Source organism: Asparagus officinalis, chromosome 9, assembly GCF_001876935.1.
Source record: "Asparagus officinalis chromosome 9, Aspof.V1, whole genome shotgun sequence".
Lineage (NCBI taxonomy): Eukaryota > Viridiplantae > Streptophyta > Magnoliopsida > Asparagales > Asparagaceae > Asparagus > Asparagus officinalis.
The window spans coordinates 28,649,334-28,669,005 of NC_033802.1; the positions used below are offsets into that span (position 1 = coordinate 28,649,334).

General features: G+C 37.3%; 1 protein-coding gene across 1 annotated transcript in view; it reads left to right on the forward strand.

The window, feature by feature from the left end:
* The window catches only part of LOC109823676 (beta-glucosidase 24-like), a 43,459-nt gene extending 30,981 nt beyond the window's left edge, over positions 1–12,478 (forward strand). The window contains exons 9-16 of the mRNA XM_020390004.1: positions 6,306–6,549; positions 6,875–6,990; positions 7,079–7,296; positions 7,978–8,009; positions 8,225–8,324; positions 11,320–11,428; positions 11,999–12,066; positions 12,206–12,478. Coding sequence (XP_020245593.1) covers positions 6,306–6,549; positions 6,875–6,990; positions 7,079–7,296; positions 7,978–8,009; positions 8,225–8,324; positions 11,320–11,428; positions 11,999–12,066; positions 12,206–12,309 — 991 coding nt within the window. The 3' untranslated portion in view covers positions 12,310–12,478. The remainder of the gene's footprint in view (positions 1–6,305; positions 6,550–6,874; positions 6,991–7,078; positions 7,297–7,977; positions 8,010–8,224; positions 8,325–11,319; positions 11,429–11,998; positions 12,067–12,205) is intronic.

A 19,672-nucleotide genomic window follows, 5' to 3' on the forward strand; every position in this document is an offset into this window, starting at 1 on the left:
ACCGGCGTTGTCCCTAGGGTTTCGAACGTCGTACGTTGTTTTTTTTTTTTTTTTTTTTTTTTTTTTGACATGTAAGGACGCTGCAACTTGGTGATGAAATAAGAATTATATTGCAAAGCTTTTTCTTCTTCTGTTTTGGCGGTTACATAGAGCATTTTAGCAGGAAAAAAATTTTCTGCTAAAGTGCACCCTCGTTGAGTCTTAATGGCAAGAAAGAAGAGAAATAGTGCTACCAAGATCTTAAGCATTGGTTTGAGATCATCAAATCCTGATCTGCAATTCTCAGAGGATCGTATCGATGCTAGAATTGTTGAAGATGAAGAAGAATTTGGCTCTGGAATCATGGGGTCAGCGGGGCCAAATAGGGAAAAAAAGAATAAATCTATGGAAGAAATCTTCAGATTTGTAGCTTACTTGAAAATCTTGCAACTCAGGTATCTCCTCAACCTATTGGTTTTCAAACTCGTCAGTTAGAAAGTTCCTCCATCTCTCATAATGATGCGAGTAGTTCAAGATCCACTTGGGCTGATAATGAAGTTGTTGAGGTTAATTTTCTTGAATCGATACGGAAATCAAACTCTGAATCTTTGAATTCCACCAAGAGAGATGAGATTAAGACAGATGCTGATAAAATTCGAACTCAAGATAAACCAAGGGAAGAGATGACCTTTGCTGGATTTCCTCCTTTTAATGCTTTAAATGATGATACTATTTTGAATCTAGTGAATGAACCAAAAAAGAGTTGGATCAGTTTTTTTACTGATAACAGGAAATTAGGAAGTGGCATGACTTTGGATTACATTCCTTCACAATCCAAAGATTCTGTGAAATTTGAAAAAGAAGAATGGATAGAAGGGGAATCCATGTGGAAATTCACACTCATTGGACATGTTATTGGGTTAAATGCAAAATTTAAAGCTATGGAATCATTTGTTAAGAAAATCTGGGCTCAGATAGCAAATCCTAAAATTTTCTTATTGAAACCAGGCCTTTTTCTTTTCAAATTCAATAATATGGAAGAGTTGAATGAAATTCTTGAAAGAGGCCCTTGGTTTTTTGGTTCAAGACCTCTCCTCCTCAAACACTGGTCTATAAATGAAGAAATTGAGAAATGCTCCAGTAATGGTTATCCAATGTGGATACAATTACCAAGCCTTAGACTCAATTTATGGAATGCAAAAAGTATAAGTAAGATTACAAGTGTTGTTGGTAGACCAATAGCTACTGACAAACTCACAGCAACAAAACAGAGATTAACTTATGCAAGAGTTCTACTTGAAGTTAAAATGCCATTGCAACTTCCTGATCACATATCAATTCAAGGTCCAAATGGTGAAATGATAAATCAAAAGGTCTTCTATGAACATAAGCCTAGATGGTGTGTATCATGTAACTTGATTGGACATGATACAACATCATGCAGAAGACAACAAAAAATTCAGAGATGGGTCCCTAAACATGTTTCTGGGAATAATTGTAATGTTCAAGTGAGCAAAGATTCTAAAAAGCCAAATTCAGGATGTATTAAAGATGGGAATATTCCAATCTTGAGTTCAGAAGGATTTTCTGGACCTATTAAGGACTTAATTCCTGAAAAATCAAATTCTGGATATGTGAAGGATATAAAAATTCCTGAGCATATGCCTATTCATGTCACTTAGGAAACAATGGTTGCAAAGGCTATGGATGAAATGCAAACCCAGTTTGGAAAATCTATGCATGATGTGCATGTTTTGTCAACAGTTCAGAATACTATGGAGAAGTCAGCTTCACTCTTGCAAATCCAGTCTAGAAAAGAAGCACAATTTAAATTAGCAGGAGCAAACTCTGTGCATGCTATGCATGTTTTGCTAACAGTTCAGAATAATATGGAAAAGTCAGCTTCACTCTTACATTCAGGTTCAGGGTCTGCTGGCTCTAAGCCTATTCATGTTATGCATTCAATCTATAGTTCCAACTCTAATGGACAAGGATCTGCTCAAAATGAAAATTTCTGGATGCATGTTAAGAAAGGGAAAAACAGAATGAGTGATATTAATTATTTTTCCCCTGTGGTTGACATAGCAAATGAGATGGATCCCTCTATTTTAAATAGAGGTGAAACAAATTGATGAACTGGTCTTTTTGGAATGGTAGGGGTCTGAATAAATCCCCTAAACAACACTTGGTGAAGCAACATCTATTTCAAAACCATCTCTCTTTCATTGCTCTTTTGGAAACTATATTGAAGAATACTAAAATTCCAAGTGTGACTAAAAGAATTGCTATAGACTGGAATTATATTCTAATGTGATAAATTCAGAGAAGGCCAGAATTATGATATTATGGGACCCTGTCATACTAGATGTTCAAATTACTCATGTTTCTTCACATCAGATAACATGTCTAGTGAAGTTAGTGGATGGAAGAACAGATTGTATAGTCTCAGCTATTTATAGTTCAAATCATCAGGAAAATAGGAGAGCTATGGGCTGAACTTTGTCAAATATATCAAACAACTGGAAGTATACCATGGCTATTGTGTGAGGATTTCAACATAATGATTAGTAATGAAGAAAAATTGCGAGGTTCCATGCTCACAGATTCAGATATAAATGATTCATGGATTCAAATTCACAACTCTAGCCACATAGAGTTCTTGCTCCTTAATTTCTCTAACCACTCCCCTTCTATGGTCTCAATCTATGAAGATGATTTTTAAAGGAAAAATCCTTTTAAGTTCTTCAAAATGTGGACCAATCATAGCAACTTCTTAACCACAGTCTCTTCAACATGGAATAAAAAAATTGAAGGATTTAGAATGTATTCTGTTTTCACCAAAATCAAGCTTTTGAGGGATGGCCTAAAAGAATTAAACAGAAAACACTTTGGTAATATAAGTGAACAAGTCCTTAGAGCTAAATTTGCTTTAGAGGATGTTCAAGGGAAGCTGCAGGAAGACCACCTCAATCCTGTGTTGATTAGTCAGGAAAAAGAATGACTTTCAAAATACAACCTCCTTCTAAACTATGAGTTATCTTTCTTCCAACAAAAAGCAAGAATTCAATGGATCATTAAAGGAGATAGATGCACAAGCTATTTCCACTCAATTCTTAAGGACAAAAGACACCAGAACAAGATCCTGGTTCTATACAACAACACAGGTACCAAACTCACTGAGGGAGATGACATTATAAATGAGCTAATCTCCTATTATAAAAACCTAATGGGAAAAGAAGGTATTGTTTCCTCTCTTGAGATCAAGATTATTCAAAATGGCCCCTGTCTGAATGATGACCAGGCCAGGAATTTATCTTTACCTATTTCCAGAGAAGATATCAAGAATGCAGTATTTTCCATGTCAGATAACAAGTCCCCTGGTCCTGATGGCTATGGAGCATCTTTCTTCAAATCTGCATGGTCAGTGATTGAAGAAGAGATTACACTTGCAATTGAAGGCTTCTTCAAAAATGGCAAATTACTGGGAGCAATAAACTCAAGCTCCATCACACTCATACCCAAGGTACAATGTCCAAGCTCCCCATCTGATTTTAGACCAATTTCCTGTTGTAATTTCCTATACAAAATTATTTCAAAAATCCTAGCTAACAGAATACAATCAGTAATGGGGGTACTGATAAATGATTCTCAATGTGCTTTTGTAAAAAGGAGGCACATAGTAAATAATATTTTGTTAGCTCATGAGTTGGTCAAGAACTATGGTAGGAAAAGCATTTCACCAAGAGCTATGATCAACATTGATATCAAAAAGGCTTTTGACACTATCAATTGGAAATTCATAGAAGAGATGCTGGATGGTCTGGGTTTTCCAAAAGTGCTGACTAGCAGGATTATGACTTGTATTAGTACTCCAAAATATTCTATTTCATTTAATGGTTCTTTACATGGATACTTCAAAGGAGAAAGGGGGCTGAGACAAGGAGATCCTCTCTCCCCTTACCTGTTTATCTTGGGCATGGAATACCTTTCAAGAAGCTTAGATTTTTTGAGGCAAGTTAGGGACTTCAATTTCCATCCAAAATGTGAGAGGCTCAAAATATCACACTTAATCTTTGCTGATGATCTTTTATTATTTAGTAAAGGTGATTTGATCTCAATTCAGAAGCTATACCAATGTGTCACAAAGTTCAGTGAAGTATCTGGCTTAGAAGCAAATACTAACAAATGTGCTATATTTTATGGAGGTGTAGATGATGAAGCCAAAGAATCTATTCAATCCTATCTAGGATTCACTGAAGGAAAAATGGCCATTAAATATCTAGGTGTTCCCCTAGTGTGCAAGAGACTGACATTTCTGGACTGCACCTCTCTCTTCTCAAAAATCACCACCAGTTTCAGAATTATTTGAAGCACAAAAACTTGTCTTATGCAGGCAGGTTACAAATCATCAAAAGTGTCATTCTAGGCATACAAATATATTGGACATCCAGTTATGTTCTCCCAATTAAAGTGCTCCAAAAGGTGGATGAACTATGCAGGAATTTTCTTTGGGGGAAGAATGATCAAACCTTCAAAACTCCTTTGGTCTCAGATAAAAAGTATGGTGGACTGGGGATTTTTTCCTCAATCATATGGAACAAGGCTGCAGCTTTAAAGACTTTATGGGACATACATACTAACAAAGAACTTTTATGGGTTAAATGAGTCCATGGTACCTATCTCAGGAACATGAATGTATGGTAAGTAGAAATAAAAAACAATGATTCCTAGTTATGGGTCCATGGTACCTATCTCAAAAATCATCTTGTCAGATCTATATTATGCTCTAATTCCTACTACAAACAGAGTGCCAGTGTTATGGAGTATCACAATTTGGGGGAATCTAAATTACCCTAAGCACTCTTTTATCTCTTGGTTAGCAGTTCAGGATAGATTTCTAACTCAAGATAAGCTGCAGAAAAGAGGGATCATTTAAATCAACAAATGTGTGTTATGTGCAAGATCAGAAAGTGTAACTCGAAATCACATGTTCTTTGAATGCAAGTTTTTGACTGATATCTAGAATGGAGTTATGAACTGGTTGTAATTCAATTGGAAAAGTTGTGACTGGAATCATTTGATGAATTGGTACGAAGCTAACCAAAGGAGAAATGCATTCAAGATCAATGTTAAAAGGATGTCTCTCACCTCCTCTATTTACAATATATGGCTGGAACATAATGGGAGGATTTTTAAGCAAACATACAGTACTGTTGAGCAAATCATCAAATGCATCAAATTGGACTTAATGTCAGTTGTTCTAAATAGTGAGACGCCTTGGAGATACAAAAGCTGGTTGATTTATTTATAAGTATAGCAGGATGCATTTTGGTTTCAGGTTGTGCACTATCTGGTGGTGCATATGGATTTACGGTCAATTATATTCAACAGAGGGATGCCTTAGAGATGCAAAAACTGATTGATGTGCATTTTGAGCAATATCTGGTGTGTAATTCAGATGGTGCTTTGTTTGAGGAATCTACGGATAGAGTAATATACAATGTTCAGGCTCAAAACAGTGTTTCTTTTGAGCTTTAGATACAAAACTTTGTTATCTCACAAAATGTGATGAGATTCTTGATGTACATACTCTTTCATATTGGTTGATGAATAAAATCATTTTAAAAAAAAAATTGGTGATGAAAGGTCTCTCCAAAAAAGGAAGCTATTTTCTTCCTCAGAAGATGTATTCTTTCGACCAACACCTCTTGACCCTCTGTTCAATTTTTCGAGTCACGACAAACTACCAAAGGAAAAAAGAGAGTTTGGATTTGGTTTGAACGTACTAGGAAAGGAATGAATTTATATAATAACTAGAAATGCAAGTAATAGCGTTAATTAAGTTTAACAAAATATTCTCCCCCGGTCACACAGAAGTCGAAAACGGGACTTATTTCGAAAAGCATATATGAAATTAGGCAATAAATAGCAACTTCAATGATATTTAAAACTAATATGAAAATATGAATGATTTAGAATATATATATGTAAAAAAGCCCAACCTAGTTCAAATGTTAAGGTCAGAATAGCATGATTTTAATTCTTTTAGACACCCCATTGAATCGGGTTATCTATACCATACACGGATGGTTAAAGGGATAATATAGAATTTAAGTTATTTAGTAAATTATGTAAATCACCCAACTCACATAGGGGTGATTTTAATCAACCATATGATGTGAGTTGACTTTTCTAAATTTAAATGCAACTTATTTGCACACTACCGTTCTTTTTCTCTCAATGATATTATGCTACTCTATTCATCTTGTTAGTGGTTACACATTTAAATGTAAATTTTTAAAATTGTTTTTGTTATTCTTGTGCAGCAAGGATTTTGTGGATTTTGCAAAAATATGTTTCATTGAGTTTGGTGGTAGGGTTAAAAATTGGTCAACAATCAACGAGCCATGGTCTTTTGCTACTCATGGATACAGTCTTGGGTGGCATGCACCATCGAGGGGCGTTGAAGGTGTTGAATTTGGGAACCCATTGACGGAACCATATATTGTCACGCACAACCTTATTCTTGCTCATGCAGCTGTTGTCCAGCTTTATAGGGACCACTTTCAGGTACATATAATACATCAAAATAAACATCTTTAATGACTTAGGAACTTAGAGAAATTTAAGGGTTAAATGACATACTATATCTAATAAATTAATATAGTATCTCCATTATTGATATTAATATTTAGTTACGATTTAAATTGTGCTAAAGTTTAATTGTATATTTTAGAAAATTACTCTTTAGGTTTTACATTTCCACTTATTTTTCAATTTCTTCTTGCACAAGTACCGTATTAATTTCTTCTTTTCTTATTTATATGGAAATATTAATTTCTATTAAATGTCCCATTATAACTGTGAACTTCGGTTATCTCTTCTTATATTTTAGGCCATACAAAGAGGACAAATTGGCATTGTAATTAATAGTATATTTTTCAAGGAATACTCAGACTCGGAGGCTGATAAAAAAGCTGCTAAGAGAGGGAATGATTTTGTTCTTGGCTGGTTCGTATAACTGAATAGCTTTATATAAATCATAAGGGTGCGCGTGAAAGATGTCATAATTTATATATGTGCTTCCGATTTCATGCAGGTATATGGATCCATTCGTACATGGAGATTATCCAAAAACAATGAAGGATATCCTCGGAGACAGACTTCCACGATTTACAGAAGAAGAGAAGAAAGCCATTAAGGGCTCTTATGACTATTTCGGGATTAATTATTACACTTCCAGTTATGCAAAAGACAAGCCAACGTCGGGTCAAGATTTCACTTACTTTGATGATATGCAAATATCGCAAGAAACAAGTAAGACATATAAATACAGCCTCAAGCAATGGATATTTTTCTCCTTTGTCGATGTTAGTTTCGAGCTCTAGTTTCCATAGTTTAATTTGTTAAGGAAGTAAATCTCCGTGCACATCAATGTTGTGTGGTGATAGATTTATTACATTATATATCTATCAACCATCCGTTCATGAGTTTACTTCTCTTTTTATATGTCTCAAAATTGTCACATATATTACTCATCATACAGGTGCTTATTTGACCTTTTTATACGAACACGTACAATTGTATCACTTAATGAAAATCACATTAAGCATAAAATCATACGGTAATACTTATCTTGAATTTTACAGAGAACAGGATATGATGCATGGTTGCAATTAGCATAAAATCATACGGTAATACTTATCTTGAATTTTACAGAGAACAGGATATGATGCATGGTTGCAATTGGTATATTTATCTCAAAAACCTCTGATTTTAAGGCTAATATTTACATAAAAGTTTACAATCCTGGATTATCACTTCCTCTGTATACTTATTTATGCCGGACATTGTTGCGCATGTGAAAGAGCTAACATGCATATTCTATATTTCTTGAAAAATTTTATAATATTTGACTCATAAACTATAATTAAATATTATTTAAGAATTAGTAAGGTTCTTTATAACTTACTGGAGTTTTCTATTTTTCTTCCACAGAGAATATTTTTGGTGAACCTATTGGAGAACTGGTAAGTCTGAATCTTTTTTCAAACATCGTGAAGTTTTAATTTTGAAAATACCACATTGATGATATAGAAGTTAATATTTTTAGGGACCTACTTAATTTATAGTCTTTAATGTAGTTCTACTTATTGATTTCTACTTCAGCATGTCAAGGCGATAGCATTTGTTGAGTATTTGTTATGCTTGTATATTGTACTAACTTTTTCTTTATCTATTGCAGCATGGTTCTTGGATTTACGTACACCCTGAAGGAATTAGAGAACTATTGATATATATCAAAGAAAATTATAACAACCCCAACATCTACATTACTGAAAATGGTTAGTACCTTGCTTAATATCGAGCTTGTGATTTCCAGCTTACCTATTAGTAACTTTCATGTAGTTAACCGTTGTGCTTTGCTTAACGTGAAAGATCGATATAGTTAATAACACCAACATCTATTTTACTGAAAACGGTTGATACATTACTTAATATCGAGCTTATGATTTCCAGCTTACCTACTAGTAACTTGCATGTAGCCATTGTGCTTTGCTTAACGTGAAAGATCGATATGGAATTAGTTTAAATTATGTTCTCATGTTGATGACCTCGCTACTGTCCATTCAGTCTATTGTTGCAAGAGGTCTCAACAGTGTATTGTTTCAAAAAAACGTTATAATTTTAGATGCCATGTATTTTTAAACGAACAACCGATCCCTCTATATAAAAAACATATGGAAAAATTACTAAAATTAATGAATTAAGTTGTATCGATCGCAGCACGAAAGTGAAAACCTCGAAATCCACCAAGGGTGCTTTTTAAATCCACAAAGAACTTTGAGTCTATAAAGAAAATATTAAAGAGAAATATTATAAGAGAAATTTTATTGATGATCAGTAATGCCCCTAGGGCTGACAATCCTTTGCCTAAATAGAAAATAAACAAGACTCCTATTGGGACCCGAACTTTACCAAAAATAGAAATAACAAAACTATCCTCAAAAGACTCCCTATGATTAGGAAAGTAAATCGGTCAAATTTGGAATCAAACCGGATTTGTTTTCTAAGCAAAACAGGTTCCTAAAATATTACCTAAAATAGTAAAAAACTAACAAAACTCTGTCATCTCTCAATTTAGGGGAAATTTTACAAAACAAACGCGATTTACATATATAATTCGTCCAATTCTGATGTACGATTTGGGAGATATGGTCTGTTCTTCGTTGTAAATTTTTTTCCTCTGCTCAGCCTGCATTTGAGCTTTTAGCGTTCCCGTTTCTCCATGAATATATTTGTAGTGCATTCTACATCAAGTTATAAATAAGCTTGCACCAGCGCTGCTCTTCATCTCAGAAAGGTCTCACAAATATACTAGGTTTTCTCTTTTATTTCTTTTCTATATCTTATTCTGGCTCAAACACGTTTTATGTTGTCTTCTCTTCTTTCTCTAGAAAGGCTTATTTATAGGAATCCTTCTAGAAGTATTTATAGAGTTTTTCTCTTATCTTGAGTTCATATAGGATTTTTATGTACTTAAATCGATCAAACCTAATCCTTTTTAAATTGAAAGCTCAATTCGAATTGAAATTGTTTGCTTCAAATCGAAGCCAAAATTTCAACAAAGTCAAATTAGGATTCGCTGACCACAGAGATAAAAACCTAACAATCTCATTTTAGGCTTGAACGCAACCAGCTTTGAAAACTTATGATCTATTCCTTGAGGAATCTTTTGCTTTGTGACCTTCAACTTTTAAGAGAGATATCAAATCTCATGACTTCTACCCTCCCAAAGGGCTTAATAGAAACTAATGATGTTCATTGATTGATGCCAAATCCTTTTTTAACTTGTACACAAATCACTGCAAACTTCAAAACATCTATAGAATAGTGGTAGAATTCAATATGTAGTTACTGATTATTTCCTAAAAATTAGAAAAACTAGACGAATAACCATTAAATTTCCAAATTTTCCACTTAGGGTCGTTCTAATTGTTGACATACTGCCTCATGATTTTCCAATTTCAAATCTATGATGCTCGATGGGGTAGGGGACATAGTTTAGCTGATGTGAAACTCCAATGGAGACTTCTTTTAGGAATCAAAGTATAGTTATTAGCATCTTTTTCTCGTGGCCAATAACCTCTTTCAATGAAAAATTCCACCTCGAATTATGTTCTCGTCAACTAACTTGTATAAACATACTCCTCAAAAAGAAAAAGAATAAAAAAACTTGTATAAAACATTACCACACCACTTTCTAATTAGATGAGGTATGTTCTGCAGCTTATGATGCATATGCATATAGGTGTAATACTCCTTCGAATCAAGCACACCTAATGAGGAAAAAAAAATTTGTTTGACTATTTGTATATACAGCTCAAACTCCTTAAAATACAATCATGTCGCCATGTTTTCTTTCCATATTGACTACTCCTCTACTTGTAACCTTACACTTTGTTTCACGTGCTATATAAGCAGTTTCTTTGACTCAAATGCTTTTAAAATATCCATCCATACCGGGCACCTTAACATCAGAAATGAAGAAAATTTTCTGGATAAATTCCTCTAGTAATAGATTGAATAAGCACGTATTTCATGTGATCACTTAGTTGACTACCCATTCATCAAAGAGAATCATCAATAGTAGATATTAAGCACGTATTTCATGTGATCACTTAGTTGACTACCCATTCATCAAAGAGAATCATCAATAGTAGATACAGGAATTGAAGAATCTAGATAATATTAGTTGACTACCCATTCATCAAAGAGAATCATCAATAGTAGATACAGGAATTGAAGAATCTAGATAATAACTGCTCATAATAAGAAACATTCTCGGCAGGAATATCTTTATGTTTAGTGGAGTTTTCTTCCATTTGAATCTTACATAATCCGAATAGAATAAAAGTCCTAACTAATAAAGACAAAACCTCAATATATAAATTGAAAATTTTTCTTGTTAGTAATAAAAGTTAAATCTTGATCCAAGTGAAAATAGGGTTAACTAAGTGCAAAGAAAAACCCTAACACAGTGGTCTTGAAAGGACATGGAAAGTCGATCTGCTGTAAAATGAAGCATAATCAAAGAAAAATGTCAACATCCGTCCCGATGTTCTCTCAATGAAGGGGAAGTCGAGAACTTGAAAAGAAGAAAGCAAAAATATCACATACGGAATTATATTTTTCGTCGCACTTGAATATTGGTAGCTTATGGACAACAGATATAACTAGAAGAAAATTTATGCAATAAACCGCATGAACTTTTTATCATGTTTTCTTTCATAAGAACATTATACAATAGACCTTACCTTTACACAATAACCTTTGCAGGAACTGCTGAGATTGACAATCCAGAAATAAGCAAGGAAGAAGCACTTAAGGATGAGAAGAGAATTGAATATTTGCAATCTCATATTCAAAATGTGCATCTTGCAACATTGTAAGTAAATACTATGTACATCACAAGAATTCATTGTTATATTTCAAAATAGGCTCATGTGCATTAATAGCTGCACGCATTATTTATACATAAAAGTCGACAGATCATAACTGATTACCGTTCAATAAAGAACTTATTTAGCTGTTTAAACATTCATAATGTGAGAGTATTTATATCATTTATTTTTTAGAAGTAATTTAGAAATGTGGACTTATAATTCACCGTATAACTTGACCTTCGTGGATATGTTTATTTTTTAGAAGTAATTTAGAAATGTGGACTTATAATTCACCGTATAACTTGACCTTCGTGGATATGCAAAAGAATTATATGCATGCTTAGAATCTAGCTTGTTCTATTTCACAAGGGAAATTTCTCAGTAATGTATTAAGCTGGCCATGCATTTGTGGTAATTTCGGGAGATAATAAGTTTCTAAATCATAGCCAACTTTGTGAAAAAAATATTTTTATAATATTTTCCTTTACCTATGGTACTTATTTAAATACCATTCCAGATATGGTCAAAATTTGAACCTAATGAAATTAAAATCTATTTCTTTGTACTGGCAGGGTAGACAATGTTAACGTGAAAGGGTACTATGTTTGGTCGCTGGCAGATAATTTTGAGTGGCAAAAAGGATACACCGAAAGATTTGGGCTTGTTTATATTGTTTGGTCGCTGGCAGATAATTTTGAGTGGCAAAAAGGATACACCGAAAGATTTGGGCTTGTTTATATTGATTATGCTGATGGGCTTAAACGTATGCCGGCAAAAAGGATACACCGAAAGATTTGGGCTTGTTTATATTGATTATGCTGATGGGCTTAAACGTATGCCCAAAAAATCTGCAGGATGGTACACCAATTTCCTCAAGTCCTAAATCACCTTGTATGTGATGACTCTCACCCTCATGTTTTGTAGTCTTGTATTTTACATTTAAGGTTTGACAATCTTCTTTATTTGACTTTGAACAAGTCAGTCTATGTAATATGATATGATGCTATATGGTAATAAATCGGTGAGGTCATTTGAGTCTTGATGAGTTTGAATATTTGAGTGTCTGACATGTTTCCATTTTTCATAGCTTAATGTGGTTGTAACCATTTATTATATTTAACTAGTTTCACGCCCGTGCGATGCACGGATTTGTTTAATATATAAAAATTGATGTAGCAAAAGAATGCAAAATAAAAAAGTAATAATATATAAGTAGTCAGAAATGATACAACCTAAGTTGTATATATAGTTTGAAAAATTAGAAAGTTTGGAAAACTTGAATCCATTTAAAATCATATATAGTTTGAAAAATGTAAATGTGTAAAAACAATATTGAGAAATTTGATGGGAGTTATTTTATTATTTATAAGGTGAAAAAATTCAAAATTAAAGTGAAATGTCAAAAAAGTATCAAAAATTGGTAAACTTAAAAAAATTGAAAAAATGAAAGGTTTGGAAAAAATGTAAACATGGGAAAATAATATTTGAATATTTTGTGCGAATCATATCAATATTTAAACCGTTGATAACTTTCCAAAGAAATTGGTAAAATAAAAGTGAAATGTCAAAAACCAAAGAAATTGGTAAAATAAAAGTGAAATGTCAAAAAACAAAGAAAATATAATACCTATCATATAAGGGGTGTATGACATCCACCTTGAAATGTCAAAAAACAAAGAAAATATAATACCTATCATATAAGGGGTGTATGACATCCACCTGACGAAATTAAGAGACAATGTAATACCTAAATCAAATAAAGTCAATGTAAGAAAATTGTATATGATTGCAATTTAAGAACATCATCAAACCATAAGAATACAGCATAAGAAGTACTCAATTAGTTAAATATTTATATTATTTATGACAACACCATTAAAATGAGAAAACTAAAAGCATTTTTTTAACAGCAATTGAACAATACTAAAGCTGAAACAAAATGAAATAGGTATCATTCAGTTAGACTGATACGTCAAACCATACTCAGAATCAAGTCCAATAATCCGCCTCCTTTCCCAAGTCCAGTACCGGATACTTCTCAAGGAGCTGCCACTGAATGTTACATAATCATCACTATGTTCCTACGAAGTAGTTATCTATTTCATCAAATCTATACTTCGAAACATCCTCGTACGACAGAGAACTTTCAATAAGATACATGAATTAAAGAATAAAATTTGAGTTTATCAAACATGCACATAAGTGTTTCCGTCGAAAATTGTTGTATTCATTGCGGTATTCATTACAACTTCAATCGTTACAATGAAAACAAAAAAAAAAATTGTCTTTTTATAAGACTTTTACACAATGAAAACAAAAGTTTACAACTCTCGTCAAAACAAACGCAGAGGACGTTTATCGGTCTTCTGCTTGCGTGGGATCTTTGCCTGTGCCGGGGTTTATCCGTGGACCGCCTTTGATCTGGATCCGGTTGATGAAAAATTTAGCAGAGCTTCGTCTTCACCGAGGAAGTATTTGATTTGAAGCGCTGAGATCGACCAAGCGAAATCAGGGCTCTTCTCGAGATTAAGACCAAGCCTAATCTCAAGGGACGGACGGGAACGGGCGTCGGATCTCTCGAACTCTCCTTCTTTATGCCGAAGAACTCGCCAAGATCTGTCAACCCTCGCTGAAATTCGTGCTCCTTTGACTCCACAATCCGGCAGCACCTCCTCGTCTTGATAATCAATCGCCCCTGCTGAAAGGAAGCCCTAGGTTTGTATTTATAGGGCTTCGGAAGCGGTTATTTGGATGAGAACAAGTGATTTGGCTCTATCTTCAGTTAACAACAGCCTAACCACGTTTGGGGATGATATCAGGTCAGTTAGAAAACTCTGGAACTGAAAAATCCCGAGAAAACCGTCAAAAAACCGAACATGGGTTGAAGTAGCGCGCGGGGGGCAAGTCTGACCCGCGCTTGCGCGGGTCGGATCAGTCCGACCCGCGCTTGCGCGGGTCGGACCAATCCGACCCGCACTTGCGCGGGTCGGATCAGTCCGACCCGCGGTTGCGCGGGTCGGACCAATCCGACCCGCGGTTGCGCGGGTCGGACCAATCCGACCCGCGGTTGCGCGGGTCGGACCAATCCGACCCGCGGTTGCGCGGGTCGGACCAATCCGACCCGCGGTTGCGCGGGTCGGACCAATCCGACCCGCGCTTGCGCGGGTCGGACGCCGAGCTATGCTAAGGGACCTATAAGCAATTTTATATGCCTACAGATACCCCCTCCAAAGTATTTCAGACTCTTTCTTTTATAGAGGAGTCTGGAATGCTTTGGATAAGATAGGCCATCTCCTCAATTTCGTAGAGTGACCTTGAACTATCTCAATTCTTAACTTCTTCAGTCTTCAATCTATTCATTGTTTCGTCGAATAGGTGAAGTTCTTCCGGCGCTGCGTTTATCGTCTGACCGTTGTCGAAATCTTGAACTGAGATTGGTGTGTAAGTTTCTGAACTTAGCTCGTGCCATTGAGTTGACTTTGAACTAATCCTCTCCGTCGGGAATTCATATCTGATTGTAACTGAAATCCTTGGAGTCATCTTTTGCCTTATTTTGGCGAAATTGCTGATGCGTTGACCGGCATCGATCTTTACTGTAACGCGTTGACCGGCGTTAACACAGTTTATACTCGTACGTTTGCTGGAGTCTACACAGTTTAAGCTCTTAAGGCATTGGAGCGTGACGGTCCCGAATGTTGGGCTGCAGGACCAACTATTAAAGCTGATTCATCTGCACGTGTGGATCTTATCCTGAAGTTTGTTGGATGTTCAAGTCATGAGACCAACTAATGAAGCTGATACGTCAATGACTCGCACTTATAGAATTTTTGGCAAATTCTCAGCCATCAACGGGTTTGATAAGCCTTTACCGACTACCGTTTGAGTCGGGCTAGCATGCGGATTGTTTAAGTCCGTTCCGCATGTAACGTTATGCTAAAAGAGTTAACTCTTTTAGTGCTACGATATTGAATACGTAGACTTCGTCTTTCTCCTGTGAAAAGACTAAACAGCGACGTGTATCAGACGTAGACTTTAAGGTTTTTGGCAAACCCTAAGCCTTCAACGGATTTGGCGTGCCTTTACCGATTACCGTTTGAATCGGGCTTGCATGCGGATTGTTTAAGTCCGTTCCGCATGTGACGTTGTGCTAAAGGAATGAACTCCCTTAGACTTGATGCTACGATATTGAATGGTGAAAGACTAAACCGGCAACGCGTGTTAAGCGTTGGCTTATCCCTGCTTAGGATTCGGGATGAAAGTCCCCAGAATTATACTCTGGTGTCTTTTTCAATCGGTGAAAGACTAAACCGGCAACGCGAGTTAGGCGTTGACTTATCCCTACTTAGGGTTCGAGATAAAATTCCCCGCGCGTGTGAAGCACGGATTTTGGCGTTATGAATAACGACCTGCCACAATGTCGAATATGTGGATTTTTGTCCTTTTCACGGCAAAAGACTAACCGGCAACGCGTGTTAGGCGTTGACTAATCCCTGCTCAGGATTCGGGATAAAATTCCCCATGCATAAAAGGCATGGATTTTTGCTGCTACGATGCTGAATACGTAGACTCGGTCATTTTTTACGGGAACGAACCACCCAGCAACGCGGGTTAAGCGTTGACTTATCCCTACTTAGGCTTCGGGATAAAATACCCCAGACTGGATTCTGGTGTCTTTTTCAATCGGTGAAAGACTAAACCGGCAACGCGTGTTAGGCGTAGACTTATCTCTATTTAGGAGTTGAGATAAAATTCCCCGTGCGCAAAGTGCTCGGATTGGAAGTTGAAAGTTGTGTCTTTTCTAAGAACAAAGACAGATTAGAAAATGGGAGAGGAAGAATTTTATATTCTATCTCCCGGTACTGAAGAGGAAGAATTTTATATTCTATCTACAGTAGGAAATGAAACTCAAGGTGGGATCTCCACCCCCAGAATCCGAAAAGATGAAACTAAGAGTGAGATCTCCACTCCGAGAATCAGAAAGGTTCAAACGACCCTAACTTTTATAGGATTGGTCATTTGAATCAAAAAAATCCCTCATTCATTGAGGAGAAAGCCCAATTTCGACCCTAACTTTTATAGGTTTGGTGAAAAAGGAACAAAGACAGATTTTCGTTTATCGAAAAGGAATGACTCGGTCTTAGCCTTAACTATTTGTAGATTTGACTAAGTGAGATCGAGAACAACCCTAACTTTTATAGGTTTGATTATTCGAATTGAAAGTGGACCTCTCGTTCATGGAAGGAATCGAGAGGGGAGTTTGGTTGTGGCCCTAACTATAGGAAGGTTTGACCAGGTAGACAGTGAGAGTGGGAGTACAAATCATAGTGGGGGTTTAGTGTTTATCACATTGTTCGTAATTATCGGGTTATCCCTAAGAAAATTACATATAGCGTTCTTCTGGGAACTTCCCATTACATGAATCATCTACCCCCAGCTTCTTTCTTGGAACTGGGTCTGACTTTGTACTCCGTTACATGTCCGGGTTATCCTTAAGAATATTAGCGTAACATTCTCCAGGAACTTCCCATCAACGGTAAGAAACAGTTTAGACTCATATACCTATTGGAGTATCAGGTAGCAGTTTAACCTCATATACCGATTGGAGGATTAAGAAGCAGTTTATACTCTTATACTTGTCGGAGTCTTGATTCGACTTAATTGAACGATATAACGCCGGCTTCAACCAAGGTTTGGATGCTATTCTTGAGAGCAAAGCAATCCTTGGTGGGATGAACGACCCTCCTGTGGTATGCACAGTACTTTGGGTCCGTAGTATTGTCAGCTTCCTCCTGATTTATGATAGGTGGTAGCTTGATCCTGTTGCTTCCAAAGTTCGGAAGATTCGCCGTCGGTTGGCTCCTCTCGGCTTTCTTCCTTCGGAGGAAGCGTTCGGCCCGCTCTCCGCGCGTCTTCAACTCTTTCCAAGTGTTGGACGGTGCGACTCCCATAACTTCTAATATCTCAATAGATAGGTTGTTATGACATGTCTGGAGGATGAAGTCCTCCGTGATCGGATCTCGGCAGTTCATTGCTTTATTCCGAAAGCGCTTGACGAAGTCGTCGACTGTCTCGTCATCTTCTTGTTTCTCATCGAAAAGTATCCTGATGGATACCTCGTCGTCGTCATCAAAGAAGTTACCAAGGAATGAGTTCTCCATATCGTCCCAGTTGTTAATACTTCCGGGCTTGAGACGGCGGTACCAATCGAAGGCCGGCCCGCGAAGGGTGCCAACGAATGACCGAACCATCAAGGATTCATTGTCGGCGATCATACCTAAGTGGGACTTGAAGTAGATCAGATGTTGAGTGGGTGAACCCTTCCCGTCAAACGGCGTGAAGTTAATCAGGTTGAACTTCGCCGGATACGGTATCGAATCCCATTTTCTTGGATAGGGACATGGAATGCCGGTCCTTTTCACCTCTCGAGTAGACATTAGAGCGTTGATTTTGCTCTCGAGATCTTTCATTTTCTCATCCTCACTCGTGTCGGGCCTCGGACGATTTGAAAGAGGAATAACACGGCCACCCCCGACATTGTCATCTTCGGTGGAACCACCCCCAGCGTTGTTATCTTTAGTGGAGTCACCCCCAGTGTTTTGGTCAACGGGAGGGTTATCAGGATTGAGACGTTCATCTACATCTGAATCGCTATTTGCTTGGTTAGCAGTGTTGCGACGACTGGATTCACCAATTTGATTCGACAAAGCTCGAATTTGTTGGTCATGTTCTTCCCTCATCCGTAACAAAGCCATTTCCATTTCGATCTTGAATGCCTCTTTCTGTTTGGCCAAGGCATCCTCAACCATTTTGGCTACCTGCTCGGTGTTGATCATGAACACTTCGTGAGATTGTCCTGGGCTAGATACCGTATTGTCAGAAGCGACTGCAGAGTTAGCATCTGATACTTCATCATCCGAGGATAACCCTCTCTGCATTCTTTGGTAGTCCCTGCGTCTAGTGGTCCCTGATCGCAACCGGGTTAGACGATGCGATACAAGCGGGTCAGAGCTAGAAGGTCGAATTGATTTTCCCTTATCAACCATATTGATGGTAACCTCTGGGGGTTCGTCACCTTGAACGACCGATCGTTTCTTACGGAGGCGCTTTAGATTAGACTTATCATTTCCGTTGGAGATCCTCTCAAATACCGAGACCCTCTGCGGAGCGGTCTTGGGGCAGGTACACGCTGATAATACTGCCCTGATAAGTTCGACGCACGGACAGTGAGATTTTGTTTCTCGGGTATATCTCTTCCGAGACTTGTTCATATCCCCAGCCCGATAGTACAACTCATCGGTCAGATGACCAGAGCAACCTATCGTACGTTGACACAACTCCCCAAGTATAACATTGTCATCGTCAGATGAATACGTTTCTTTCAGGGGATTTGCCGCTTTATCAGCGTTCTCAAGAGTCACATGTTTAGAACTAAACTTTTGGGAGCGCAAGATCTCAACAGGCTCCTGGTTTTGAATATACACCCCCAGATGGGTGGAAACTGGAGTTTTCCTTTTATAAGAAGGCTTGTTATTGTTGAGAGGGCGTGTGCGACCCCCAGCTCGACGAGTTGCTCGGGGTTCAGTCACCGGACCCAAACGTTCTTTGCTCAGAACTTTGCCTCGATCCTCTTGCAAAGGACCCAGGCGATCGACTATCCTCACCTTGAATCGGGACAAATCCACACTGTCACAGTGCTCCGTCGGAGGTGCGGAACTCGAAGGGATCGACGTAACCGGTGTAGAACATCTTCTGCCTTGACTCTGGCGCGGGTCAGATTTAAGTGACCGACGGGTTGGAGGGTCGGATTCAAGTGACCCGCGATTTGGAAGGTCGGATCCAAGTGACCCGCGAAGTGGAGGGTCGGATCCACTGTAGTCGCCAGTTTGTTTCCGTCGAAAATTGTTGTATTCATTGCGGTATTCATTACAACTTCAATCGTTACAATGAAAACAAAAAAAAAAGATTGTCTTTTTATAAAACTTTTACACAATGAAAACAAAAGTTTACAACTCTCGTCAAAACAAACGCAGAGGACGTTTATCGGTCTTCTGCTTGCGTGGGATCTTTGTCTGTGCCGGGGTTTATGGAAAATTGGGCAGAGCTTCTACCTCACCAAGGGGGCATTTGCTTGAAGTCCGGAAATCGACAAAGCGAAATCAGGGCTTTTCTCGAGATTAAGACAAAGCCTAATCTCAAGGAACGGACGTACGGGCTTCGGATCCTTCGAACAGCTTCTCCTTTGCTCC